The sequence below is a fragment of the Mesoplodon mirus genome (assembly GCF_964341445.2).
Source record: "Mesoplodon mirus genome assembly, chromosome: 3".
NCBI lineage: Eukaryota > Metazoa > Chordata > Mammalia > Artiodactyla > Ziphiidae > Mesoplodon > Mesoplodon mirus.
This window is the reverse complement of record NC_138978.1, coordinates 32,221,809-32,248,883: the sequence shown is the minus strand read 5'-3', so window position 1 is coordinate 32,248,883 and position 27,075 is coordinate 32,221,809. Positions and strand designations below refer to the sequence as shown.

The following is a 27,075-nucleotide window of genomic DNA, read 5'->3' as shown; positions in this document are numbered from 1 at the left end:
CAGGCTTCACTAGTTGTGGCACACGGGCTTTAGAACGCAGGCTCAGTAGCTGTGGCGCACAGGCTTAGATCCCACTGCATGTGGGATCTCCCGGACCAGGGCTCGAACCCATGTCCCCTGCACTGGCAGGCAGATTCTTAACCACTGTGCCACCAGGGAAGCCCCTTCTTTTTTTTTAAAATTAATTGATTTTTGGCCACACGGCTTGCGGGAGTTTAGTTCCCTGACCAGGGACTGAACCTGGACCCCTGGCAGTGAGAGCATGGAGTCCTAGCCACTGGACCGCCAGGGAATTCCCACAAAGGACTTGATCCTGAAGGCAGTGGGGAGCCCCAGAAGGGCATCGACATAATGTGAGGTCAGAGAGACCTTAGTCAAATCCCAGTTCTGGGACTTCCCTGGTGTCACAGTGGTTAAGATCCCATGCTCCCAGGGCTTCCCTGGTGGCACAGTGGCTGAGAATCTGCCTGCCAGTGCAGGGGGCACGGGTTTGAGCCCTGGTCCGGGAGATCCCACATGCCGCAGAGCAACTAAGCCCGTACGCCACAACTACTGAGCCTTCACTCTAGAGCCCGCGAGCCACAACTACTGAAGCCCCCGTGCCTAGAGCCCATGCTCCAAAACAAGAGAAGCCACCGCAGTGAGAAGCCTGCGCACCACAACAAAGAGTAGCCCCTGCTCGCCGCAACTAGAGAAAAGCCTGCGCGCAGCAACAAAGACCCAACACAGCCAAAACTAATAAACAAATGAATGAATTTATATGTTAAAAAAAAAAAAGAATCCATGCTCCTGATGCAGGGGGCCTGGGTTCGATCCCTGGTCAGGGAACTAGATCCCACATGCATGCCGCAACTAAGAGTTCTCATGCCACAACTAAGGAGCCTGCCTGCTGCAACTAAGCCCCAGTGCAACCAAAAAAAAAAAAAAAAAAAAAAAAATCCCGGTCTGCTTCCTAGAGACCTCTGCGTTAGTTTTGTCATCTGGAAAATGGGAATGACAATAACAGTACCTCGTTAAAGTGTTAGGAGGATTAAGTGAGCTTCCATCTCTAGAGAGCTTAGCCCCTGGCTCGAGCCAGCCCAGCACATGGTAGTGGGTGTAATCATCAAACAGTTTCTGGCAGAGCTGTGCCAGTGTTAGAGGTGCTCTGGAAGGGCATCTAGCTGCCAAGTGAATAGTTAGGGGGAGGCCGTTGTCCAGGGAGGGGTCCTCGGTAGACTTGGGGGGGCGGTGATAGAGAGCTATGGGCAGGATTAGGAGAGGTTTAGTAACTTCTGCAGACTCTGAGACTTTGAGAATTGCTTGTGAATAATATCTAAATTCTGATCTTTCTGTGAGTCCCTGGGCCTGGTGCCAAAGTACCCATGGGCTGGCTTGACGGCCCCTCTCGTTCCTCCCTGCAGCAAGCCCAAGGACGCCATGCGGGGCGCTCTGACGTCCCTGTCTTCGCTGCCGCCGCCACCTCTGCTGCTGCTGGGGCTCATGCTGGGGTGCGGGCTGAGGGCGGCCGCCAGCGGTGGAGCCGCCGGGGCAGCGGGCTACCCGCCGGTGCAGTACGTGCAGCCCATGCACAAAGGACCCGTGGGGCCGCCCTTCCGCGAGGGCAAGGGCCAATACCTGGGTGAGCACCTCCCCGCCCCGCCCCGCCTCGGACAGTCCTGACCCCCAACTCCCTGCCTCCCGACCTCCACCAGCTCTTCCCAGGCGCCCCCGCCTCCGGCCACAGCCCCTCAATCCCCACCAAAGACTTTGCCATCTCCACTTTCTTCCTGATGCTGGTCCGGGGCGGGTGTAGAAGTGGGGTGGGGAAGTGGGGTGCCGCTGGCTGGCGGAGATGGTCTTTAGGTAGAGGGAGGGGCGGGAAGGTTTGTGGGGAAGTGGGGGGGGGCGGGTCGGCTCCGATTGGCTCTAAGGAGGGATGCTGGTGCCACCTGGTGGCCACTCCACCCCGGTCAGGCAGGGATGAGAAGCTCTTAGGGAAGGCCTAGTCTGGGTGGGTTGGGTGCTAAGAGCCCTGGGTGTGGATACCCTGCCGTTCCCAAGGTGCCCACGGAACCTCCTAAATTCCATCTTCCATGACAGCAGGGAGGCGGGGACCGGGCCTGGTCTTCATGAACAGATACAGAACCTTGTCCCCTCAAGTTGCACCACATGCTGGTATGGGGAGTGGGAAGATGGGTCCCCTGTCCCCACTGTCCAGGCCCCTGACTGTCCCTTCTCTCTCTTTCTCTCTCAGAAATGCCTCTACCGCTGTTGCCAATGGACCTGAAAGGAGAGCCTGGTCCGCCTGGAAAACCCGGGCCGCGGGGTCCCCCTGGCCCTCCTGGCTTCCCAGGAAAACCAGGCACTGGAAAACCAGGGCTACATGGGCAGCCTGGACCCGCTGGCCCCCCTGGCTTCTCCCGGATGGGCAAGGCTGGTCCCCCAGGGATTCCAGGCAAGGTTGGCCCACCAGGGCAGCCGGGGCTTCGGGGGGAGCCAGGGATACGAGGGGACCAGGGCCTCCGGGGTCCCCCAGGGCCCCCTGGCCTACCTGGGCCCTCAGGCATTGCTGTCCCTGGAAAACCAGGCCCCCAGGGGGTGCCAGGGCCCCCAGGATTTGGGGGGGAGCCAGGGCCCCAGGGAGAGCCTGGGCCCCCGGGTGATCGAGGCCTCAAGGGCGAAAATGGAGTGGGCCAACCAGGGCTTCCTGGAGCCCCAGGCCAGGGGGGTGCCCCCGGACCCCCTGGTCTCCCTGGTCCAGCTGGCTTGGGCAAACCAGGTTTGGATGGGTTTCCTGGGGCCCCTGGAGATAAGGGTGAGTCTGGGCCTCCTGGGCTACCAGGACCCAGGGGGGAGCCAGGAGCTTTGGGCCCCAAAGGGCCCCCTGGGCTGGATGGTATGGGGGTACCAGGGCCAGCAGGGGTGCCAGGGCCACAGGGCCCACCAGGGGCCAAAGGGGAGCCAGGCACCCGGGGCCTTCCTGGCCTGATAGGCCCCACTGGCTATGGGATGCCAGGGCTGCCAGGTCCCAAGGGGGACAGGGGCCCAGCTGGGGTCCCGGGGCTCTTGGGGGACAGGGGCGAGCCAGGTGAGGATGGGGAGCCGGGGGAACAGGGACCACAGGGACTTGGGGGCCCCCCTGGACTTCCGGGGTCTGCAGGGCTACCTGGCCGACGTGGGCCCCTGGGGCCTAAGGGAGAGACGGGGCCTGGTGGACCCCCAGGAGTGCCTGGCATTCGGGGTGACCAGGGGCCTAGTGGCCTGGCTGGGAAACCTGGGCTCCCAGGAGAGAGGGGGCTTCCAGGGGCTCATGGACCTCCTGGACCGACTGGGCCCAAAGGCGAGCCAGGTTTCACGGGCCGCCCTGGAGGACCAGGGGTGGCAGGAGCCCTGGGGCAGAAGGGTGACTTGGGGTTCCCTGGGCAGCCTGGCCTGAGGGGCCCTTCTGGAATCCCAGGACTCCAGGGGCCGGCTGGCCCTATCGGGCCGCAGGGTCTGCCAGGCCTGAAGGGTGAACCAGGCCTGCCGGGGCCCCCTGGAGAGGGGAAAGTGGGGGAACCTGGCATGGCTGGGCCTACAGGGCCACCTGGGGTTCCAGGTTCCCCAGGACTCACGGGCCCTCCTGGGCCTCCCGGACCTCCCGGGCCCCCTGGTGCCCCTGGGGCCTTCGATGAGACTGGCATCGCCGGCCTGCACCTGCCCAATGGCGGCGTGCAGGGAGCTGTGCTGGGCAAGGGGACCAAGCCCCGGTTTGGGCTGGGCGAGCTGTCGGCCCACGCCACGCCCGCCTTCACCGCTGTGCTCACCTCGCCCTTCCCTGCCTCAGGCATGCCTGTGAAGTTTGACCGGACCCTCTACAATGGCCACAGTGGCTACAACCCGGCCACCGGCATCTTCACCTGCCCCGTGGGCGGGGTCTACTACTTTGCTTACCACGTGCACGTCAAGGGCACCAACGTGTGGGTGGCCCTGTACAAGAACAACGTGCCAGCCACCTACACCTATGACGAGTACAAGAAGGGCTACCTGGACCAGGCGTCTGGGGGGGCCGTGCTCCAGCTGAGGCCAAACGACCAGGTCTGGGTGCAGATGCCCTCGGACCAGGCCAATGGCCTCTATTCCACCGAGTACATCCACTCCTCCTTTTCAGGATTCTTGCTGTGCCCCACATAACCCATGCTGCCCCGGCCTCCTCCTCTTTAGCGGCAGAGAGACCTTCTCACTTACAAAGAACCTCCATTTAAAGAAAAAACCAAAGGCCGAACAGAGGCGGGAACAGAGGCGGCCGTGGCCTCGGCCTGAGGAGACTGACTGGGTTTCTCCCTCCGCGCAGGCTGAGGTTGTTTCTGGAAGAAGGTGGCCTGCGTTCCTCTCCCCCGAGTGTCTGTGCAGCGTCGGGGTTGTGCCCCCTCTCCTGCCCTGCCTGGCCTGCAGGCAGGGCTCCAGGACACTCTGCCCAGCTGGTGGAGACCCCTGGCCCCCTGTGAGTGCTGGGCTCTGCTGGGCGGCAAAGGATGCTGCTGCTCTGTGAGTCAGAGCTGAGAGGGGACTGAATTCCCCCACCCATTCCCCCGGGCAGACATCTTCACAGCCCTGCCCTTCCGGCCTGCCCGCAGACGGCCCCTGCTCAAGGAATGGGGCAGGGCCTCCCTCAGTTCTTGGCTGGGGCTCTTCCGGCTGCCCCGGGCGGGACCTCCAGCATAAGACGGTGGGTCCCCTGAAGAGTTTTTGTTTCTCTCCAGGGGAAGGGAGAGGAGGGGGACCATTGAGGTAGCCAGTGGATGCCCTGTCAGGACTGCCACCCTAGCAGTGGGGCGGTGGCATCAGGCCTGTCCCTGGCAGGTGCTGGCGTGTGGCCCCTCCTTCAGGCTCTCAGGAAGTGCCGACCCCCCTTCACTGCTCAGGCTGCAGCCATGGGGAACGGTGGTTTGTGAGGGGTAGGGGCATGGGTCTGGGGCAGGATGGCAGCTCTTCACGTTCATCTCCATCCCCCAGGCTGCCCCCACCAGCTCTGGCTCTGTCCATCATGAGGCCAGCCACCCAGGCCCCTAGGGACCGCCACAGGCGGGCACGAGGCAGGATGGGCAATCAGCAAACATGAGTAGTCCTCCCTTTCTCTCCTTTCAACTGCTGGGGGAGGGCTGATTTTCTCAGACAAAATTGTAAGGGATCCTTGCCACCCCCAACCCCAGTATCCCCAAGGCAGAGAGCTTCTTGTTTACCCTCAGAACAAGGTGCACACAAGCTTGGGGATGAAGGCCACCGCCTGCTTTTTCTTAATAAGAGCCATATGATGGGTGTGTGTTGACTACAGGGGTTAATCTGCTGGGGCTTCCTCTCCTTCACCCTCTGGTTCCAATTTCCTGTCCTAGGCAGGATTAGGGCCCAAGAGGATGAGGCCCTGAGAAAAAGGGTGCCAACAGGCTCCTTTGGAATGAGTTGGATGTTTCTGCCATTTTCCCCAATCAGAGCTCCGCCCTGCAGGAAACAGGCAGGACCCCCTCCCATGCCCTCAGCCTCTAGTTCAAGCCGAGTGGATAGAGCTGAGGACCCAGCGTGAACCTGCTCCAGCTCTGGCCCAGGCCAGCCTTCCTTCCCACGTTGAGGAAGGAGGCTGGCCACTGACTTCTTTTTTTTTTTAAACATCCTTATTGGAGTATAATTGCTTTACAATGGTGTGTTAGTTTCTGCTGTATAACAAAATGAATCAGCTATACATATACATATATCCCCATATCTTCCCTCTTGCATCTCCCTCCCACCCTCCCTATCCTACCCCTCTAGGTGGTCACAAAGCACCGAGCTGATCTCCCTGTGCTATGCGGCTGCTTCCCACTAGCTATCTATTTTACGTTTGGTAGTTTATATAAGTCCTTGCCACTCTCTCACTTCGTCCCAGCTTACCCCATGTCCTCAAGTCCATTCTCTAATAGGCCTGCGTCTTTATTCCCGTCCTGCCCCTGGGTTCTTCATGCCACTGACTCCCGACTTGTTACTCTGTGGCTCCTCAGGCCCATCGCCTGGCCACAACTTCTCCAAACAAAGCAGACCGTTTGCTTGCTTTAACTTTCAAAAGGAGAGACGAAAACCCAAATCTGCCCAAGTGACACTTCAAGAGCAGGTTGTGGCTACGGTTCCTGGTGGGTTTCTTATTCATCGGCACCCACGGGTACTAAGTCTCAAATCATACCTCGTGGGGCCATCTGCTCAGCCTCCTTCCTGGGTCAAAGCCACTGCCATCTGACCTGTTAGGGAGGCTTCTGTCGGGCGGAAATGCATCAGCTCCTAGTGGGAGCCCAGGGCCCTGAGGAGGGTACAGGGAGCCAAAAAAAAAAAAAAAAAAAAAAATGCTGTTTCACAGAACTGAGTTTCTGCTAAATGTCATTCCTGAAGCCTTTGGGGAGAGGTGGGTGGTGTTTCCGAAATATTTATGGGATTTCCAGGTGTCTACTTAACTGACTAGCTTTGATAAACTATGTCAGGTTTTAACAATGACAACTACATTACCTTGTGCGTTTTTATATTCTGATTCCTCGTTTTTTGTTTTTTTTTTAAGATTAAGGTTTAAATGTTTTCCGTTAGTAATTTCCTTTCTAACCTGGTATAGGAGCTTAGTTCTCTACATACCTATTAGGTACCCTGTGTCACAGAAGATTCGGGGAAAAATGCACTTGGGAATCAAAGAAAATGGGACTTCTTTTTGAAAAGAAAAACAACGGTATTGACTGTATTGACACAATCTCAATAAAGCCTGTTGAATAAACAGCACTGTGCTGAAACTGGCATTGATTCAGAGGTGTCTCGAGCCTCTGGATTTCATAAAGCACCCAGGGAGCTCTCTGGGGCTCTTGCTCTGTGCCCTCTCAAGGAGCGTGCATTCCTCCCAGCCAGGGGTCCTCTCACCACCGCATCAGAAATGCTTGATTCTCTGAAGCTGCCGAGGCTCTGCACCAAGTAAATGCCAAGAGGCATTTTAAGAAAGCAAAGTAAGGCAGTGGCTGGAGCTAGGGGAGACGGATCAAGCTTCCCTGGAACATTCCTGCAAGCTCTCAAGGGTAGTGGAGCATGACAGCTGGCTCAGGATCCCAAGGGTCAAGTTTCAACATCTGATACAAATTATGAATGAAATCAGGAATCTTTGCTCCTGTGGGTGGGGCTAGTGCCAGGCCCAACGCTGAAGGCAGGGCCAGGGGAGCTGTCCTGGGAGAAAGCACTGCCCCATAACTTGCCGTACTCTGGGAATCTGGACAGCCGACCTGAGACCAACCTGTGCCCTGAAAAGTGCTGTGGTTTTCCCCAGCCTGGAAGAACCCCATCTTGGCTGAAAGCAGGCCTGTCCAACAGTCCTGAAACCTCAGGCTAGCTGCAGAGCTGGGCATGCGTCTCTCTCCACCGAGGCTGGAATATCCCTCAAGTTTGAGGGGAGGTGCCTCCTCCATTTCAATTTTCCTTTCTTCAGAATGGATGGTGTGCAGAACTTCGCAACAGGCCAAGGCCTTTGACTGAGGCCCAAGATGCAGAATGAGGCCTGGCCTTCACCTGAGACGATGTGCCCCCCTCACACAAAGGTCAGCAGTCCGGTGATAACACGGTCCCCTCTGCATCCTCCTACAGCGTTCTGGTTCCTGGCTGGGCCTGGGTTCTATCTGGGAAGCAACCTATGAAGTCAGGCTCTGAGAGCAGGAAAATCTGGCTTGTTCCTGCCCGCTGCTTGGGCCACTGTGAGGGGTCTCCAACAGGAAAAAGCACCAAACCATGCCTGCTCTGCTTTTCCTGGCTGAACAGCTGGAGGAATATGCCTCCACAAGCCAGCAGCTTGGGTCCCTAGCTCCTAGGTGAGGCCCAGACAGAGAGGCATAGGCACAGGGCAAGGGGGGAAGAATCCACTCAGGGCAGAAGAGAAACACAGGAAACAGTGGTGGGATTTAAAGAACTGTTTATTGCTCTGTAACTTCGTCAGGAAGCTGTTAACAAGACCCATGACAGCCAAGGGCCAGGTGTGCATCTAGATCAGCTAGATTCATGTGTCCACCTCCTGTTCCATATAAACTTGGCGCTTGGGGGCCCTGTGCAGTCAAAGGCAGGCTTCCTGGCAAACTGGTTAAATCCCAACAAGGAGAAATGATGCCGCAGATCATTTCCACCTCCCCAAATTCCATGTCCTAGATAATAAAGGAAAACACCACAAGTACTGCTCTGAAATAAAACCTGCCCCGGTCCCTTATGTCTGACTGAGGAGCCAGGAGCACCGAGGCTCTGCAGAAGCCAGGAACCCAGCACCAGAAGGCACCCGTCCCTCCCTCACTGTTCAGTGACCTCCCCAAAGGAGTCCCCAGCCCCAAGGGTGCACTCCGGCCACACTGCAGGAAGGCCGAGGCAGGGAGCCAAGCCTAAGGGAGCCCAGGATTTCCAATCCGAGCTCTAGTTGGTCCTGCTGGGTATGGCGGAGCCCCAGCAGCTGTGGCCCTCACAGATTCTTCTGGAAGACCCGGTGCAGGCTCTGGGCCAGGACGTCAGTCTCCTCATAGCCCTCACAGCTTTGCTGCCAGCTCTCTGGCACCTGTTCCATGCCATAGTAGGCGCCAGCAATGGCCCCGGCCATGGTGGCAATGGTGTCTGTGTCCCCACCAAGTGAGATGGAATAGATGAGAGTCCTCTGGAGGCTGTTGAAGGCAGAGGGGATCTCGGGGTCGGGCTCCATGCAGCGCAGGAAGCAATAGATGGCAGTGGGCACAGATTCAAAGGCAGCAATGCCATTCCCTGTGGGGAAGCCAGATCATGGGAGCTTGAGCCACCCCCCTTCCCGAGCCCCACATGTCCCCAGGCTTCCTGCCACCTGCCACAAGTCAACACTCTCAGCTTCAAGTTGGGCTGCGATTAAGAGCACAGGCTCTGGAGTTAGGCTACCTGGGTTCAAATCCTGGCTCGCCCACCCACTGGCTGTGTGATTCCTGTATCTTGGGTTCAGCTCCTCGTGTAGAGAGTGAATAAAGTTAGGAATTCTCGCAGGGCTGGTGTGAGGGTGAAATGACATCCTAGAGGTAAAGCATTCTGCATAGTGCCCAGAACACAGTAAAAGTACTGTATGAATAAACATCAGTTATCACCATTAGCTGTAAACAACGAGCGGCCGGCTGCCATCTCTGGGATGTTTATCTTTAAGGCCGAGGGTACTGTCGCCCTAGAACAAGGCGGCGCTGTGCTCGCAGCCTGCCAAGGACCCTACGGAACATGGCTCTTCTGTCTCAGCAACCCTGGCAAAGGTGTGACGGCGGCAGGCGTGACTCCAGGCACCCCTCCCACTCCTGAGCCCAAGACTGACCCTGAAGGATGACGGGTGGGGGACTACCCACCTAGCTCGGACACCACCTCCTCTCTGGTCACTGAGTCCTGCTCTAGAAGCTCCCCAATCTTCTTCAGTCGGCTGGAGTACGGACGCTCCTCCATGCCCAACCTGTGGGTTGGGGGCGAGATTTCAGGGAGGTCGGAGCCAGCAGGGTGGAGAAGGCAGGAGGGGGAAGGGCTGCATGGGAGGGCGAGGCAGGGACGTGGGCATCTGACACTTAAGCACGGGTGTCAGGGCAAGAAGTGGGAAGGGCGAGGTGTGAGCCGCCCGGTTTGTTCTCTGGGACCCGGAGAGCCCTGAGGCACAGCCAAGGCAAAGGGCTTCTTCCCACCCCTCCTTAGGGCCTGCAATTAAAGAAGGAAGGTTTCAGCTTGAGGCACGGCCACCCCACCAGCATGCACATGCACAGACGCGCCTCCAGCCCGCCTCCAGCCTGCATACTCACTCCCGGGCATCTGACACAGACTGGGCATCACTCTCCAGCTCCTCCATGTGGCCCAAGAGTTGTTCAAGGAAGTGCTCACTGGACGACTCACCCTGCAAAGCCAGGTGCACAGCCAGGGCCTGCAGGATGGCACCGTTGTAACCCAGGGAGGAGGCGTGTGTCAGCTGGGCCGAAAGCCGGGCAAACTAGGACAAAGGTGAGGGAGGCAAAGACCTGCTGTCACAGCACCCAAGCTGCAGAGGAGGGAGGGATGAGAGCGTCCAGAAGCCAGCCCGCCCTAACTACCTTCTGCACATCCTGGACACTGCCATAGGCCAGGGAGATGCCGGCCACCCGCATGGCGCCCCCATTGCCGTAGGAGCCTTTGCCATTAAACTGGGCCCGGGCGGGCTCAAAGACATCGCGGCACTTGGGGCTCAGGAGCTTCCTGAAGACGGTGATCACTCCAGCACCATAACCCCGGTCAGGGTCTTTCTTGTACTCCTGAGCAAACCTAGGGGAGAGAAGGGGACAGTGTAATGATCTAAGAGATGCCTGCCAGGGTTGGGAGAGAAGAAACCTGGCTGGTTTGGGAAAAGAGGGATCCTTGGGGACCTCAGGAGACTGTGCCAGCGGTGCCGTCACTTCTAGCTTGGGAAGCTGCAGCTGCCCCAGGGAGAGTGTCCTGCGGCGGGGTGTGCGGGGAGGGTGTCCCGGCATGCACGGTTGTCACTGCTCTGGTCAAGGGGTGCAATAACTCTGCCCACCTGGTTTGCTTCACCCCAGGACCACTGCCCTCACCTGTGAGCCATGTCCATCTCGTCGAAGGCCTCCTTGGCCAGCAGGGACTGCACCAGAGCCCTGGCCATGGCTGTGTCGTCTGTGTAGCACAGTGCTTCTGCAGGGACAGGGCGGGGGTGGGAGATCGAGCTGCAGGGCTCGAGGGTGGCGGTTTTGGCCTCCCGCTCACTCCTCCTTTTATCTACTACTTCCAGAAGGCCTCAGGTCAGCCTCTCACTCCCATCCAGTTTCCAGGGCTCTGGGTCAGGCCCATGTCCTGCTGATTTCTGGAGGAAAACCTTCCACCCCTTCTGGCTGCCATCACTGCATCTCCAGTCTTAATGGACCCGCTTTGGGCCTCTCAAATCTCCTGCATATTCCCCACCCTCCAGCCCAACCTATATGTGCAGCCAGAAAAAGAGTAGAATATCACTTTCCTCATCTCACTCTCCTGCCCTAATGGCTGACTGCTGCCTTCAGGATGAGGTCCAAACTCACTGCCTTGGCCATCTGAAGCCTGCCCTTCCTCACCCATCTTATAGCCCACTGCTCCTCTCCACATCCTCAGAACCAATCCTGGAGCCTGGGTCAAGTCCTTCCCACCTGGGGCTGCTCCCCCGCCCTCCTCTGGCCCTGTCTCCTTCCTCTGGGTGCCCGAGTCTACTGCTCCGGCACTTGTAACACACACCATTGTTATGTGGTAGCTCCTCAAATAGGCTATAAGCCAGCTAGGGCCAAGGACTTGGTTTTATCTGAAGAAGAGACAGTTACAGAGGACAAAGCATACTCCCTAGTGAGCCCCTTCTATTCCTCACATCTGCCCTCTGCCCTCGCCCTCCATCCCCACCCTGCTCTGGGTATCCCAAGCCCCAACCCTGCCTTCTCCTCCCCTTTCACTCTCAGGAGCCCCCAACCCCTACTTCACCAGGAAGAGAGGCTCACAGGCACCTACTCACAGCCACACTCTCCAGTCTGTCCTCAGAGGGACTGGTCCCTCTTGAAGTGCCCCCCCAGTCCAGTTCCCCAGGGACCTTGCCCTTCCTTTGTCTCCTCAACTCCTCCCTCTGTGATACAGCAGCACCCGGTCTCCCTTTGATCGGTCCCTGCACCCTGCTTTCCCCCAGGGAATCACTTCTCTCCCACTCCCAGTCCAGATGATAGGGGATGGAGCCAATGCCACCTCCGGCCCAGCCAAACAGCACCCCATTCCCTGTTTCAGGGATGGACGGGTGACATAAGCCAGGCCACTGAGCCTCCATCAGAGACCTCTGCTGGTGCCACTGTGAAGAGAAACTTCCTCTGCTGGAGATGCTGAGCTGGGAACTGCTGAGGGCCACCCTGTGGGAAGGGTCTGCCAGAGTGAAGCCCACCCAGAAGAACGCAGATCTGAATAAGGAGAGGAACTGAGTCTTGAGGAGATGGTGTGATTTAGCTCTGCTTAAAGCCAGACCTGCCCTGGACTTCTCAGTGATGCCAGCCAGTGCATTCTCTTTTTGCTCAGGCCATTTTGAGTTGGGTTTTCTGCCACTTGCACCCAAAGGGTCCTAAAATCTCAACCTAAAATGTCTTCCCCTCATCTTAACATCAAACCAAAAATGAAATTATAAACTGTCCCCCCGCATCCTGTCTTCACCTCAGCCACAGCTCATCTCTCTCCTTCCCTTCATACCAAACATACTCTATTTTCTCCTTTTCCATTTCCTCCTAAACCCACTGAAATCTAACTACCAGGGTTCAACCTTCTACTGAAAATGCTTTTCTAAGTCTAGACTTCCCCCCACTTAACCTCTCTGTAACCTCACACCAGTAACCAGTGTCTTCATCTTGAAATTCTTGAGTTTTGTTGTTACCCATCTCCCCTCTGCTTCTCCTCCTATAAACTGTTTCCTTCTCTAGCTCCTTTTCCTCCTCCAGGGTTACGGGTGTGGCCCCTTTTTCTTACTATTCTACATGCTCTCCAAGAAGAATCATCCTCAGCCGTGATACTGCGCTGAGATCTGGGTGATGAGTTGACTGCACAGGGAGGGAGAGGCAGAGAGGAGAGAGCTTTACAGGCAAAGGGACAAGCAGTACATGCAAAAGCCTGAGCTAGAGGAGGCACGACGAGAGAGGAAGTGCAGCGCAGACAGCAAGGCCAAGGGTGGTATAAGGTGAAACTGGAGACGCAGGTGAGGGCCGGCCACGTAGGGAACATTAAGGAGTCTGGCTCTGTCCTAAGGGTAATGGAAAATTATTGCAGAGATTCACGAGGGGAGGCCGCGATAAGATCTGCTTTCAGAAGTGCCCTCCAGCTGCGTGGAGATGGACTGGTGGCCCACTGATTCGGGAGACCCGGGTAAAACGCGTAAAATGAGTAAAATCGGCAGGGACTTAAGTATTGAACTGGGCGCAGTCTAGGCGTGGCTTGCACGGCTTGGAGGTCTGTGTAGCCAAGCCCCAGGCTGGCGAACGTTCGGAGCGAGACGTGTGAAGACGGGGCTCGGATTTGGACACGCTGAATCCGAGGTGCCCGCGGGTCGTGCAGATCGGGCCCCTCCGGCCGCTGTCCCCTCCCTGCCCGAGTCCCTCGCGGCTCCCCGGTGCCCAGTGTGCCCGGCCCCGCCCACCTGTCCGCGCGCTCCCCGGCGAGCCGGGGTCCGGCTCCAGGTCCTGGACCCGACGCAGGACTGACGTCAGGTCGACGGTGTCGCGCGCCTCGTAGACGGCGCCCACGCAGTCCCCGAGCAGCGCGCCCGCCAGGCAGCCTCGGAAGCGGGAGAGGGAGCGGGCCGCCCCAGCCCCTCCACAGCCCGCCGCCGTCATCGCCGCCGCCGCCGCCATCCGCGCGGACCAGCCGCCACTTCCGGTGCGGCCCGCGCGCGCCCCACCGCGCGGCTTCCCCGGCCCCACAGCGCCGCCCCGCGGCCCGGAGTCGCAGCTGCCCCGCGGGTGACAAGGGGCGGTCCCGCAGCCTTCGTTCGATTGGGCCCGGCCTCTGTATTTAGCCCGCGTTTCCCCGACCTGTAAACGGCGTCACAGCCGGGCGGGAAGGCCACTAAAGGGTCCCCGAGGGCTGCGCACTGAGCCAGACCTTCGGGCCACTGCCCCCCACGGTCGGCCAGCCGTGCCACAGCAGCCCCAGCTCGGGTCACTCAGTCCTGGGCGGCCACCCCCAAGCCCTCCCCCTGTCACCCTAGCCCCCTCTGGGCCTCCCCTAGGCGTCAAGAGGGCACGCGAGGGTCCAGCTGGGACAGAGCTGGTTAGAGATCACAGCGCTGGAGCCCAGGGTGCTGGCCTAGCCCGGAGAAGGGCATGGGATTGGGAACATGGAGCTTGAGGGATGATGTTACCATCTTTGCTCCTCCGTGCACGGGAGAGCCAAGAGCCCTCTCCCCGCTGGCTACATGCAGGGGTAGCAAAGAACCGTCTGGACTGAGAACCCCCGACCTTTATTAGATTCGTTCTCTCCATTGCCCTCCCTCTTTCATTTTCCACCAGCCTTCCCCTCCTCCCTCAGCCCCCTTGCTAGGTTAGTTGCAGCTGGCAGGTTTTGAGTGGACTCAGGGTGCGGTTTGTGGTGCGGGTGAAGGTGTCCACCTCCGGCACAAACTTCTCAGCCGGCATAGTCAGCTTCCGCCGGGTGTCCATGCACTTGGTATCCAAGAGCATGGAGTTGGCCTTGCAGGCGATGTCAGCCTGCAGCCGGGCCAGATGCTGGTACAGGGCGTCCAGAGCGTCCCTGGGGAGGAGGGATTAACAACCCACCACCCCCGGCGTGAGGCTGGGAGGTCAGGGCTGAGCTCACCAGCCTTGAGTCAGGAAGACAGCAGGGAAGCTGGCAGGCAGCAAGGGACCCCAATGGTGGGAGGTGTCTCCCCACCCCTCCTGCCCACCCCCCAAACCTACTGTGCCTGCGCCAGCTTCTGCTTCAGGGCAGCAGTGGTTGCCTCTAACTGGTGAACCTCCGCAGTGAGGCCGTACTGTGCCTGGAGGCAGAGGGGAAGGTTGGGAGTCCAGGTCAGCCACACTGTCCTTCAGCCCACGGGTCTGGGGGCTGCCCTGCGCCAGCACCCCTGCTCCACCAGGGAGTGAGTCATCCTGAGGAACCTTAGCCGGGGGCCCATGCCCCACTGGGGTGCCCTCGTACCTGGTCCCTGCAGAGTTCCACGTTGGCCCGGTAGGTCCTGGTCTCTAGCCGGGTGTGGCATAGCTTCAGGTTCTGTAACTTTCTGCGCAGATCCTCCTCCAGATTCCGGATGTCCTCCTGCAGCTCGGCAATCTCCTCCAAGGTCTGCAGGGACAAAGTGACTGGTCTCCACCTGGTGCACCCAGTCCGGGGCTTCCTGGCAGGGCATCAGGCTCCTCATCCCACAGCAGGAAGTCCAGGCCCCAGGAGACCAAACGGAGAAGGCTCACATTCTTCTCTTGCCACTTGAGCTCACTGTACACTTTCTCCATCTCCCACAGCCGCTTCCTGAAGGCAAATTCCGTTGCACCCCTCTGGGCTTCCAGTTCGTTGTTGGTCTGAGGACAGAAAGTAGGCAGGGCAAGGGGAGGGTATAAGCTCTGGCCAGCTGAGGATCTCGCTCAGGTGAGGGGTGGGATGCCACATGGCTGACAGGGAATAAAAAACAAGGGCTTGAGTGCATGCTGGGGCCATCTCTTAGCCATGGAGGATGGGGTAGGGGGAGTGGTCAGTCACCTTGGCAATAGTTAGGGCGATGGCCTCCCTCAGCTCTATGGCCCCTTTCATCTCAGCCTCTGCTTGGTTCTTGTTGAACCGACTGCAGTCATCCCACTGCTGGAGTGTGGTGGAGCTGCAGGTGGCAGGAAATAATCAGAGTATGGCCTCTGTGGGGAGGAAGAGAGACTGAATGAAATGCCCTTCTTACCCGCTGGGGACACGTGTGGGATTAATCTTCAGAGAGATGTTCGGGGACTTGAGGTTGAGAGAGAAGCAGCCTCTGTCGATGTCCAGTGTCTCCATTTTGCCCCGATGGTCAGAGTTGAGCTGCTGTCGGACTTCCTGCAGGAGGCTGGGGACAGAACAGACTGGATTAGGAGCCATACCTCCAAGGCCCTGGAACGCAGCCCCCATGGTACTGAAGGGACAAGGAGGGATGGGAAAGCTGAAGTGGCAATGGAGCTGCCGCTGCAGCTGAGACAAATACAGGCACAGCTGGATGAGCTCCCCACAGACAAAATTATGGCACCAAGTGCTTGTACACACCCACAGGGCACACTCCAGTAGCTACACTCACAAGGCTCACACTCCCAGAAAGTCGGGGTGGTGGCACATGGGCTTCATCTCTCATGCTTCCAATGAATTGATAATGGCTGCCTAGAGCAGGTTCATGAGAAGTATTCTGAGACCACGTCCAGGCGGTGCAAAAAGTGCTACGATCAGTGGGTGAGTGGTTTCTGCCACGGGCACAGCAGGGGCAGAAGGCAGCCTGGGAGCCAGTGACTTGTAACCCACGATACACACATTCTACATTTAAAACACAGCCTTCAAAGGCGGGTGAACATGCCAATGACATAGCTCTCTCTTACCAGAGCTTCTCAAAGGCCTGGCTGATCTTCTGTTGCAAGGCCTTCTTGGTGGCTTCAGTGACCTCTACCTCTTTGTGCAGCTCTTCCTCCACGGAGTCTTTCACCACATCAATGTCACGCCGACTCTCCCGCAGGGTCAGGCACTCAATCGCCACATCCAGAGGCAGGTTCTTGGCCTGCAGGTTCTGCTCTGCTGACTCTTTCATCTAGAAAAGAGAGGGCACAGGAGGCTGGTGGGGCCATCCGCTGGGAAGCAGCTCTCATCCCCACTTAGGCCAAATGACTCAGATGGACATGACACCAAATACCCTGACCCGGAAGAGAGGAGGGAGAGGGAGGTCCTTGCAGGCAGGGTCTCCTGGCACCCTGCCCTGGCTCCCTGCCTGTGTCAGGGCGTCGATCTCAGCATCTAAATCCGTCAGACACTTGTCCAGCATCTCCTTCCACCAGCTGACAGTATCAATCCTCTCTGCCAGTCGAGTCCTATTGTCATGTTCGTCCCAAATGGTCTGGAAGAGACAGAGACAGATAAAGAGGTTGTCGGGAGTTGGGGGCTATCCCTTTCCCACCCAACTGGGCTCCGGCCCCCAACCTGGTTGTTGGTCTCATTGCAGAGGACCCGGGCCTCCTGGCGGATCTGGTGTGAGGCATCTCGCTGCCGCTCGGCGTTAGTGGACAACAGGTAGCTGTTGGTGTGCCAGTCCAGCAACCGGAAGCGTGGACTGGGCTTGACACTCAGCGTGCCCATGGTGCAGGAGCCGAAGGCTCAGGGACCCCAGGCCTGTTCCAAGACACCCACCTCTGCTGGAGGGGGCAAACAAGGCTGCAGGAGACCACTGAGGAAAGCCTCTCCTGGATCAAAGCCCTTGCAAAGGACGTGCTCCTGTCCGTTTCGCTCCAAGCCCCTTCCTGCTGGAAGCCTGCTTGGAAACAGCTCTCCCTACGCTCAACTTCGTGTGAGGCATTAACTAAGTTTCCTGCCACCCATCCATCCACAGACACAAACTGCTGGACCCTACAGGTCCTGGAGCAGGTGAAAGGGGATAATAGGGTTCCTCGGTGTGTGTGCGCGTGCGCGCGCGTGTGTGCATGTGCGTGTGCGTGTGCGTGTGTGTGTGTGTAGTGCCAAGTGCTCGGCGGGGCTGGCGGAGGTGGGGGGGGGGGCAGGTAGCAGGAAAAATAGCCCTTAATCCAGTTTCCACCACTACTTCCAGTAACCAAGTCCTGTGGAACTTTCTTTGCTTTCCCTGCCCCAGCTTTGGGCTAGGGCCCTGCGGGGGTCTAAGAGAAGAAGCCCTGTCCCCATCCAGAGAGGACCGGCTTGTTTCGAAGGGACTTCGAATTGGCACTAGGGAATTGGGGGTGGGGCGCTGGTCCCCTCCCCACCTGGGTCACATTCCCTCCCTCCGCCCTCTGCTGGAGGAGGAGGAGCGGGTGTATGAGGGGCCCCAGCGGGAGGAGCTGCGGTCTGTCTAGTTCCCAGCCCAATCCCTCCCTTCCCCTCCCAGGATAATCATCTTCAGTTTAAGTTAATACCTCGGCACAGAGAAAGGAGCGGGAGGGGGAGAGCACCTCCCCACCCCTGTCCCCCCCGTCCCCTCCTCCTCTCACCTTCCCAGCGCGCACTTCCGCCTCCCTTCGCCGGCTCCACTGTTAAGCGCCCCAGGTTGCTAGGCACCCCCCTTCTGCTCGCGGGTCATCACAGCCCGCGTTCAGCTTGGTAACCGCCGGGCGGCGCGGCGGCGGCGGCGGCGTTGGGGCCCAGAGGCCTTCCGAGTAGGAAAGGGCCGGCGGCGGGGCTGGTGCTGCAAGAGTGTGGGGAGGAGGGGGGCATCAGGATATCGCGTTCACTTCATTCACAAGTTAAAAATCTTTACTTTGATAAAGGTTACGCATCGACATGGCAAAAAATTTAAAAAGGTGCCGTACATAGCCAGAGTAATCTCCCAGTCAGGCTCACTCTCCAGCAGGTATCCTTCCCAGAATGTGTATATACTTAACATTATTTACACGCATTCTAATGATTCTGTCTTTCCCAATAATTTCATCATCTGCTTGACGGCATAGAAGGAATGATCATCGTAATTGGAGAGGGCACGTCCCTGGGAGAGGTAACAGGTATTAGAAGTAATGCTCAATATCCAACGATTTCTCTAAAAAGGAGAAGGAAGAAAAAATTAAACCGTGCTAGTACCGTTCTAGACATTGGAAGATGTTGACAGGTAATGTACATAACTAATAGGTGAGGTAGGCATTACCCCCATTTTTGCCAGTAACTGAAGAGACTGGTAAGGATGGAAACCCAGATGCATCTGGTCCCCAGGTCTACCTTCTCTCAATTACGACTCCGCACTGCCCCTAGTGGTGGCGCTGGACAACAAGAGGAAGGCAGGGATGCTATCCCCAGCTTGCCCGCCTGCTCCCCTCTGAGGGCTGTGCAGAAAAATCCTAGGAGATGGATGCTATGACCACCATCGTCTTACAGGCGAGGAAACTGAGGCACAGAGAAGTGAGGAACGTGCCCAGGATCACAAAACTAAGTGATGGAGCTTGGATCTAAACTCAGGCAGTCTGCTCCAGAGGCTAAGTTCTGGTTTGATGGATGGAGGGTAAGAGAGGAGTCCAACAAGAGTCCTCAGTTTTAAAACCCCAGTGATTGGTGGGATAGGGTCACAGTGGGAAGAGAGGCAGAGAACCCAGGGCTTGGTAGGCAAGGGGATGATGAGGTTGGCTTTTGAGTAGTTGAGGTGATCGTGGTGGATTTAGGTATTGCTGTCCAGGAGGCAGTTAGAAATGTGAGTCTGGAACTCTGCAGAAAGACTGAGACTGGAACATTTCCAAGACTTCCTTGATCACAGAATTTTGTTTTTTCACAGAATATTTTCTAAACTCTAATACATGGCTCATAAACCAGACATGCATGGGAATTTGTGATATAGCTCTTTTACTAGGATTAAAGAAGACAGAAAAATAAAAGGTCCTGGACAAATTAATTGCCGGGAGAAATGATAAGATTTTGGCATAGATATTTGGAAACATAACAAAAAGAAGTAAACAAATATGGAAGAATGGTGGTGGCTTTGGCGTGTATCTCTGACCATGGTGGTGGTTTTGGTGTTCATGACTCCCTAGGCTCCTGCACATCCTGACCAAAGGAAGAAGATATTAGCAGAAAAGGTCAGACAGCTGATGGACTGGATTCAGAAAAACAGAGTGCTAAGAATGAATGATGCCATGTTCAATCATTTTTTATTAGAAAAACCAAGAAACTATTCTGTTATTGTGATATTTACTACTCTCCAGAAGTTTAGATTATGTGTAACATGCAAACTTGCTCTTCAAGAATTTCAGATCTTGGCAGATTCCCGGCAATTCTCCAATGCATTCAGCAACAAGGTATTTTTTGCTATGGTGGATTTTGATGAAAGCCCCGAGGTCTCTGAAATGCTCCAGGTGATGTCTGTTCCGAATGTCCTCCACTTTTCTGCTAAAAGTAAATTTACAGCAGATGACATTTATAATTTCAAAGAGAGGGGTATCATAGCGCAGCAAATGTTCACATGGGTAGCCGAGAGAACTGAGAGACGGATGGTCAATGTCAGAACAAGGAAGCCTATAAATGATTACTATTCCTTCAAGTTAGGGATATCTTTGGCTCTCATTGGTGGACTTGTGTATGTATTGAAATGGAGTAGGAAATTTATTTTTAACAAAAATTTATGGGTGGTTTTAGCTGTGCTTTGTGATTTTGATGTCATCTGGTCCAATGTGGACTCGTATACGAGGAGCCCCATTTGCTCAAAGCAATACTCACACAGGACAGACACATTATATTCATGAAGTGCATTACTTTCAGTTTGTAGCAGAAATGTATATCATTTCTCTGTTTCATGTGTGCATTACTACCCTGGAAATGTTGCTCTTAGATACAGTTGCCACCTCTCCTATGAACATTATAAATAGGAAGATAATGTCCATGACTTGTTTGTGTCTAGTTGTAATATTCTTCAGTTGGCTGCTTTCTCTCTTCAGATTTAAAGAACCTAACTATCCATTCCACATTCTCGTGGATTAAAAAGGACCCTAGAGATGTAGACAAGGAAGCAAGAAATTTTTTTAAAATGTGAAAATAAAAACATGAAATAGCAGAATATGAACTCGTAACTTTTTTAATTGATAAAGACTTAGCCAAAGGAGACATGAGGTGCCCTGGAAATAACAAGCTATTTTCTCTCAAAATCTGTGAAGTGTTATGTATCTTCTCTGTTCTTCTCAATTTTCTCCTCCCAGTAAATGTCATAGATTACCTTACTTAGTGAATTCCAATAATTAAAATCCTCAGAGTGTACACCTTTTACTGAATTAGGACAGTGTTTAAAAGTACTTTAGTTAATATTTAGTCAGCTGATCTTATTCTAATATGAAAAATATCTTGATAAGGTATCCATCCCCACATCTAGCTACTGAAGTTAAAACTGTATTGCCTTTCTTGGAGGTGTATATTTGCACAGCTTACTTTGTGTGTTGTTCCCTGAAGGCTTATCTTTCTTTAGTGTGCACTTCCAATATCTAGAGGCAGATACAGTACTACGTGGTGCCCCATCTCCCAAGTCTTTCCTACTGAAATACGCTATTGTGCTTCTTGATGGTTGTAGATATTACAGACTAATTAAATACTGGATTGTTTCTCCACGATCGTTAATGACTTTTTATCCGGAAAGATTTCAGGTAAATTATCTTTCTTTATTTCTCTTCCAAGAGGGCAATTTCTAACAAAATAGTAGTTCCTATTTTGGTGTTGATGTGAGGTTGTTTTCAATTAAATTTAAATCTAAGGGAAAAATATAAAGACAATTCAGAGGATGAATGATGATTTTATTCACCCTTTTCTGTTTAGAAGCATGCTAAAATGTCAGGTTATTTCCAATATGCAGAAATGTAAAACTGGATGTCTTAAAAGCTGTTCTATTTTGGCCTTTCTACCCTCTTAGGTGGAAAAACAAAGTACAAATTTGGAGATTCCACACCCCCCCACCCCCTTACCTTCATTCTGTCTTATGTAGATAACCAAAGTTACGTTCTAAATAGCTTATTAATGTGCTTGGCAAATGACAGCAAAGTTGTATTTTACTATTAAATTGAACTCTGGTCTTCCCTCTGGAAATTGCTGTTTTAGAAAAGTGAGAACTGTGATTGTGAAAATGTTTTTCGAGCAACAGCAATTTAGTGTCACATTAGAAGATTTCTGCTTTAAATTGGGACTGGCTTTGGCTATTTATAACCAAGTGACCCACCTTCGAGGTACAGTGGAAGATCTTATTATTATTATTTTTTTTTGCGGTACGCGGGCCTCTCACTGTTGTGGCCTCTCCCGTTGTGGAGCACAGGCGCCAGACGCGCAGGCCCAGAGGCCATGGCTCACGGGCCTAGCCGCTCCGCGGCATGTGGGATCTTCCCAGACCGGGGCACGAACCCGTGTCCCCTGCATCGGCAGGCGGACTCCCAACCACTGTGCCACCAGGGAAGCCCCAGTGGAAGATCTTGATGTTTATTTTTATTTTATTTATTTATTTATTTTATTTGTTTATTACTTTTGGCTGCGTTGGGTCTTCATTGCTGCCCGCGGGCTTTCTCCAGTTGCAGCGAGAGGGGGCTACTCTTCGTTGTGGTGCGCAGGCTTCTCACTGCAGTGGCTTCTCTTGTTGTGGAGCACGGGCTCTAGGCGCGCGGGCTTCAGTAGCTGTGGCTCACAGGCTCAGTAGTTGTGGCTCGCGGGCTCTAGAGTGCAGGCTCAGTAGCTGTGGCGCACGGGCTTAGTTGCTCACGGCATGTGGGATCTTCCCGGACCAGGGCTCGAACCCGTGTCCCCTGCACTGGCAGGCAGATTCCTAACCACTGTGCAACCAGGGAAGCCCCGAAGCTCAGGTTCTTGATGTCTCATCGCAGAAAGAATTCAGTGAGAGACAAAGTGATAGGTAAGAAGTGGATTTATTCAGAGAGAAACACACTCCACAGAGTGTGGGCCATCTCAGAAGGTGAGAAAGGCCTATCTTGATTTTTTTTGTTTTGTATGAGTTGTTTGCCAAGGGATTTGGGTATAGTTGCTTGAGTATATTGCACTTTTTTTTTTCGGTACGCGGGCCTCCCACTGTTGTGGCTTCTCCCGTTGCGGAGCACAGGCTCCGGACGCGCAGGCTCAGCGGCCATGGCTCACGGGCCCAGCCGCTCCGCGGCATGTGGGATCCTCCCGGACAGGGACACAAACCCATGTCCCCTGCATCGGCAGGCGGACTCTCAACCACTGCGCCACCAGGGAAGCCCCAGAATCTTATTTTTAAAAAGACTTTATCTTCATAGAATACATCTTCACATTAGAGATTCCCACAATGGGAAAACAACTTATTACTTATAATTTTATATCTGTGGACAGACTATTTTAGGACAAGTAAAATAAACACATTTGAGGATTAAGTCTAGGTTTAGAATCTGTAACAATTTGACACATCTATAAAGGGACCTCTTCCCTACATGGAACTTCTCTATATTCAGGAACTCTCCAGGCTCTTCTTCCTAGGATTTAGAAATCAGTAATGTGAAATATCAGCATTTCTAATTTGCCAATTTACCTTGGACATGTAACCATCAGTAACTGGTATCGACTGAACAGAGCGGGGAAGTTTGCAAAAAGTAAACGCTGCCTAATTTTCTGCAAAGTCTTTATTCTCGAATTAACAGTCGCTCCCTTTCTCTACCATCCTAGGACAAATATAGAAGTCTGATCAGCTATTGAGAGCAATAACGCTGAATTCCCTTTAAGAGTTTGATAAATTAAAAGGCAAAAGCTCATATATAATGTTTAGTTATACGGTGAGTCTTGTGAGAAGCTGAGAGACACCCCATTAGCTCCTCAGCATAGAGAACTCAGTCTGACAATTTTTTGGTTACAATTGCTCTCAAATCTTTCCTCAAAGACTACATTCTAAAAATAACAAGGTGATTAGGAGAAGAGGTTTGTCTCACCAATGGACTTACCTATTTCCTCCTTACTGTGAATTGAATGGCATGACAGAGCAGAGGCAAGGGAGGTGTACAATCAATTTTCAAGGTATTACGTCTAAAAGGTCAGAGCTTCCATAGCATAGCAACAGCTGTGCAGATGCCCTCATCATGATCGTTGAAATAACAAAGCCTAGCAAAGGTGAAAGCTGAGAGTGCCAGTCCCTGGAATATAGTCACAACTTGTCCAATGTCCCAGTGACTATGAAGAGGGAGGGGCTGCAGCCAGGGAATAGTCCATTGCAGAGCACGGATTCAAATAAGCAGCTGGAATCAGGCCCAGGAGCAAAACACTGACAACCCTCTCACCAGTCCAGTGGAGACATGCAGCCTTGGAACCAGAATGGTGGCTGGGTGACAGGTGAATGTCCTGTATTCCACACCATCCTGGGGTAGGTTGGTCCTGGAGAAATGCTGAGACATGAATGGTCTGACCACTGGTGCTCGGAGGAACAGAGCTTGTCCTCCTCAGGCACCACAGAGGACGCGGCCTCCAGAGTCGCCCTGTCGCTCCTTAAAGGGTCTTACTGTAGATACTAGTACTACTTTTGTGTGTGTGTGTGTGTGTGTGTGTGTGTGTGGTACAAGGGCTTCTCACTGTTGTGGCCTCTCCCGTTGTGGAGCACAGGCTCCGGACGCGCAGGCTCAGCGGCCATGGCTCACGGGCCCAGCCGCTCCACGGCATGTGGGATCTTCCCGGACCGGGGCGCGAACCCGTGTCCCCTGCATTGGCAGGCGGACTCTCAACCACTGCGCCACCAAGGAAGCCCGAGTACTACTTTTTAAATTAAAGATTTAAAACACACCTTTTAATATAGTAAAAAAATAACACTATTCAAAGGAATACCACAAACGGCAAACATTTATGATCTAAAATCTTTATAAAAGTACAAAAATAAATTAGAAAAATTAAACTCATAAAATGGTTAAGCAACTTTAATTTTACATTTGTATAAAATACAAGTGAAAACCATCTGAATGATGGTGGTGACTGAAATCCTGTTTGGTAAAGTATCCTATTGCTATGTTGTTTTTGGTTTTGGTTTTTGCAACATAATGTGCAATTTCCATTTGACAGTTTATGTTGCAGTAAATAAAGAGTAATATTGTACAGTTAGCAGTTGCAAGTACTTTTGAGTTGGGCTGTTTCTGAGGTCAGTTAGCAAAAAAGTCCATTAACATTTTATTTCAGCTGAGAATCAGACATCATATAAGGCTTCATAATCCTAAACCACGAATATGTCTGCTTTGTTTTATAAGTAAATCTTGAACCCAAGCATTATTCTTTTTAAAAAAAAACCTTTATTGGAGTATAATTGCTTTACAATGTTGTGTAAGTTTCCCAAGGATTATTCTTTTTTTAAAAAAATATTTATTATTAATTAATTTATTTATTTAGGCTGTGTTGGGTCTTCGTTGCTGTGCACAGGCTTTCTCTAGTTGCGGCGAGTGGGGGCTACTCTTCGTTGCAGTGCGCGGGCTTCTCATTGCGGTGGCTTCACTTGTTGTGGAACACAGGCTTCAGGTGCGTGGGCTTCAGTAGTTGTGGCACTTGGGCTCAGTAGTTGTGGCGCACAGGCTTAGTTGCTCTGCAGCATGTGGGATCTTCCCGGACCAGGGCTCGAACCCGTGTCCCCTGCTTTAGCAGGTGGATTCTTAACCACTGCGCCACCAGGGAAGTCCCCCAAGGATTATTCTTAAAGGAAAATTTTTTTTTTTTTTTTTTTTTGCCGTACGAGGGCCTCTCACTGTTGTGGCCTCTCCCGTTGCGGAGCACAGGCTCTTGACGCGCAGACTCAGTCCATGGCTCACGGGCCCAGCCGCTCCGTGGCACGTGGGATCTTCCCGGACCGGGGCACGAACCTGCGTCCCCTGCATCGGCAGGCGGACTCTCAACCACTGCGCCACCAGAGAAGCCCAAAGGAAAATATTTTAATAGAGAAAAGTATGAGACAAGTGCTGCTCTATAAAGGCATTGCAAAGATCTCTATAGACTGTGGAAATTACAGAAATAACAAAAGTGACAGAAGGCAGGAAAACAGTCATGTTTTTTCTACAGATAAAACTAAAGATTCCAGTCCCCTTTATGATAGAGACATTTTATCAAGTAGAGTAAAAATGATCCCATCCTTTCCTGGCGCTGACAGATTAACCTAATTAATTTCCTAAAAGCATCTGCAAGGTATGCAAGTCTCAGCAGCCAGGGAATTTGTCAAATGATCAGACGACTGAAACATGGAAACTACAAGAACTGAGAGTTCAAGATGTATGGCCCCCCTCCAAACAAAAACCACCTCGGGATTTTACCTCAGACCGCCGCCTCACTTCTCCACGCTTTAGCGTAGTGCTCTGAGCACCCTTTTCCCTGGAGTCTCAAGCAGGTGAACTCTAATGTAATTGGTGACTTGTTCTGTCCTGTCCAGCACGTCTCATTACTCAATCAGAGCAATCGTCCGATTACTGTCTGCCTAGATAACCGTCATGCTTTTCTGGTACTACCCTTAGGGATGCTACAGCCTGATTTATCAGAGCATGCCTTCGCATCACCGTTACACATATTTCCCCCATTTAACTGTATGCATTTGGTTGTAGTTATTGACATTTTTAGAATTTTCCTATATCAGTGTAGTTACTGGGCAGATAGACAGTAGAGTGATTCTCTTCAATTTGTCAAACTTAACAACTGACACACAGTTAAAAAAAACCTCAACCCATCAGCATTTGTTAGTTAAGCTAACTAGTGCTTCTTCAGCATCAGTAACAAGATCCTTTAAGAAAACAAACTGTACTGTTAGGGTTGCACAGACTCTGGTGACATGTAGGTGGGAGAACACTGGGGTGAAGAACACATAATAGCCAGAAGAGAACAGACTGAATTCTCTGATGTTCTGGAGAACATAAATAGGGTAAATGGAAATAAGGAAGGAACAAGTTTTTAATATTTAGGCTGGACTGCTTCCAAGTAGTGAGTTACCCCCAGGTAAGGAGCTCATCCTCATAGGGATTCCTTTTTGCTTGGAGGCCTCACCTCACACTAGGGTTCCTTTGAGTCCAGAGATGGCAAAGGAAAACATGTGGGCTGTGGAGAGTGTGCTCCATCCAAAGGGACCAACCACTCTTGAGCTTCCCCTGGTGGCAGCTGTGAAGGGATACTGAAGGAATAGTGAAATTGATGACCCTCCTTACCTTTTAAGGGATTTTTATGTGAGATCTTCTGATTTTTTAAATATTAGGGACTAATAAAAATATTTTAAATACCAAACAAAAATTATTTGCAGACAGAAATTGGCTGCCAACTTGAGACCTCTGATTTTACTCTATTAACTTCAATTATGAAATGAAAAGTGATATACCTGAAGCTATGCAGTTAGGACAGTTGAGTGCTGGTTTTCAAAATTTCAGTCCAGGGTTTTCTTGCATATCATACCTGGGCTGTGTATCCACTTCAGTGCCTGTGACGATTCCCCGTCCATTTCAGTTTCTTTTTATCCTCCCTATTCTTAAGTTCTTTCACTGCCTGGCAGAGTTTGCAAGCCTGGCTTCTTGCTTACCCCTCTTTCCACACCACCCAGTGTCTTAAAGGGAGGTGAGTCTAAAAGACCCAATGTCTTTTATTTAAGGTGGGGGAGAAACTATTTATTTATTTATTTATTGAATTGTATTTTCCATCACTTTAATTTTTGTTTATATGGAGCCCCAGCCCCATCAGGCATTTTTTTTTTTTTTTTGGCCGCACTGCAGAGCATGTGGAACTTCCCCAAGCAGGGGTCAAACCTGTGCCCCCTGCAGTGGAAGTGCGGACCCTTAATCACTGGACCGCCAGGGAAGCCCTGGGTTGGTGGGGGGCCAGCGCAGCAGAACCTCTTTAAAACCTGAGTTCCACCTACATGCCCAGCACTATTACGTACCCTCCATCTATTAACTCATTTAATGTCCCAACAGCCCTACTATTATC

General features: G+C 53.3%; 3 protein-coding genes and 2 pseudogenes across 5 annotated transcripts; 2 read left to right on the top strand and 3 right to left on the bottom strand.

Annotated features, from left to right (window-relative positions):
• Window positions 1-1,404: 1,404 nt before the first annotated feature.
• On the top strand, window positions 1,405-5,573 carry COL8A2 (collagen type VIII alpha 2 chain). The gene is made up of 2 exons (XM_082615138.1): window positions 1,405-1,621; window positions 2,237-5,573. Exons 1-2 carry the CDS (start codon window positions 1,420-1,422, stop codon window positions 4,153-4,155), a joined length of 2,121 nt encoding a protein of 706 aa, XP_082471264.1. The 5' UTR covers window positions 1,405-1,419; the 3' UTR covers window positions 4,156-5,573.
• Window positions 5,574-7,901: 2,328 nt separating this feature from the next.
• Window positions 7,902-13,356, bottom strand: ADPRS (ADP-ribosylserine hydrolase). Its single transcript, XM_082614707.1, has 6 exons — window positions 13,139-13,356; window positions 10,554-10,650; window positions 10,059-10,266; window positions 9,774-9,958; window positions 9,336-9,436; window positions 7,902-8,742 (listed from the first exon to the last, which is right to left on the bottom strand). The coding sequence occupies exons 1-6, from the start codon at window positions 13,350-13,352 to the stop codon at window positions 8,450-8,452; spliced, it is 1,098 nt and encodes a 365-aa protein (XP_082470833.1). The 5' UTR covers window positions 13,353-13,356; the 3' UTR covers window positions 7,902-8,449.
• Window positions 13,357-14,036: 680 nt separating this feature from the next.
• On the bottom strand, window positions 14,037-16,812 carry TEKT2 (tektin 2; the record flags this gene model as incomplete). The annotated part of the gene is made up of 9 exons (XM_082614449.1): window positions 14,037-14,250; window positions 14,418-14,497; window positions 14,659-14,802; window positions 14,928-15,035; window positions 15,214-15,328; window positions 15,404-15,547; window positions 16,065-16,270; window positions 16,448-16,573; window positions 16,657-16,812. 9 exons carry the CDS (start codon window positions 16,810-16,812, stop codon window positions 14,037-14,039), a joined length of 1,293 nt encoding a protein of 430 aa, XP_082470575.1.
• Window positions 16,813-19,124: 2,312 nt separating this feature from the next.
• On the top strand, window positions 19,125-20,139 carry LOC309799111 (dolichyl-diphosphooligosaccharide--protein glycosyltransferase subunit MAGT1-like; annotated as a pseudogene). Its single transcript has one exon. The product of its transcript is annotated as a dolichyl-diphosphooligosaccharide--protein glycosyltransferase subunit MAGT1-like (transcript).
• Window positions 20,140-23,186: 3,047 nt separating this feature from the next.
• Window positions 23,187-25,664, bottom strand: LOC309799110 (succinate dehydrogenase [ubiquinone] cytochrome b small subunit, mitochondrial-like; annotated as a pseudogene). The gene is made up of 2 exons: window positions 25,620-25,664; window positions 23,187-23,633 (listed from the first exon to the last, which is right to left on the bottom strand). The product of its transcript is annotated as a succinate dehydrogenase [ubiquinone] cytochrome b small subunit, mitochondrial-like (transcript).
• Window positions 25,665-27,075: the final 1,411 nt, after the last annotated feature.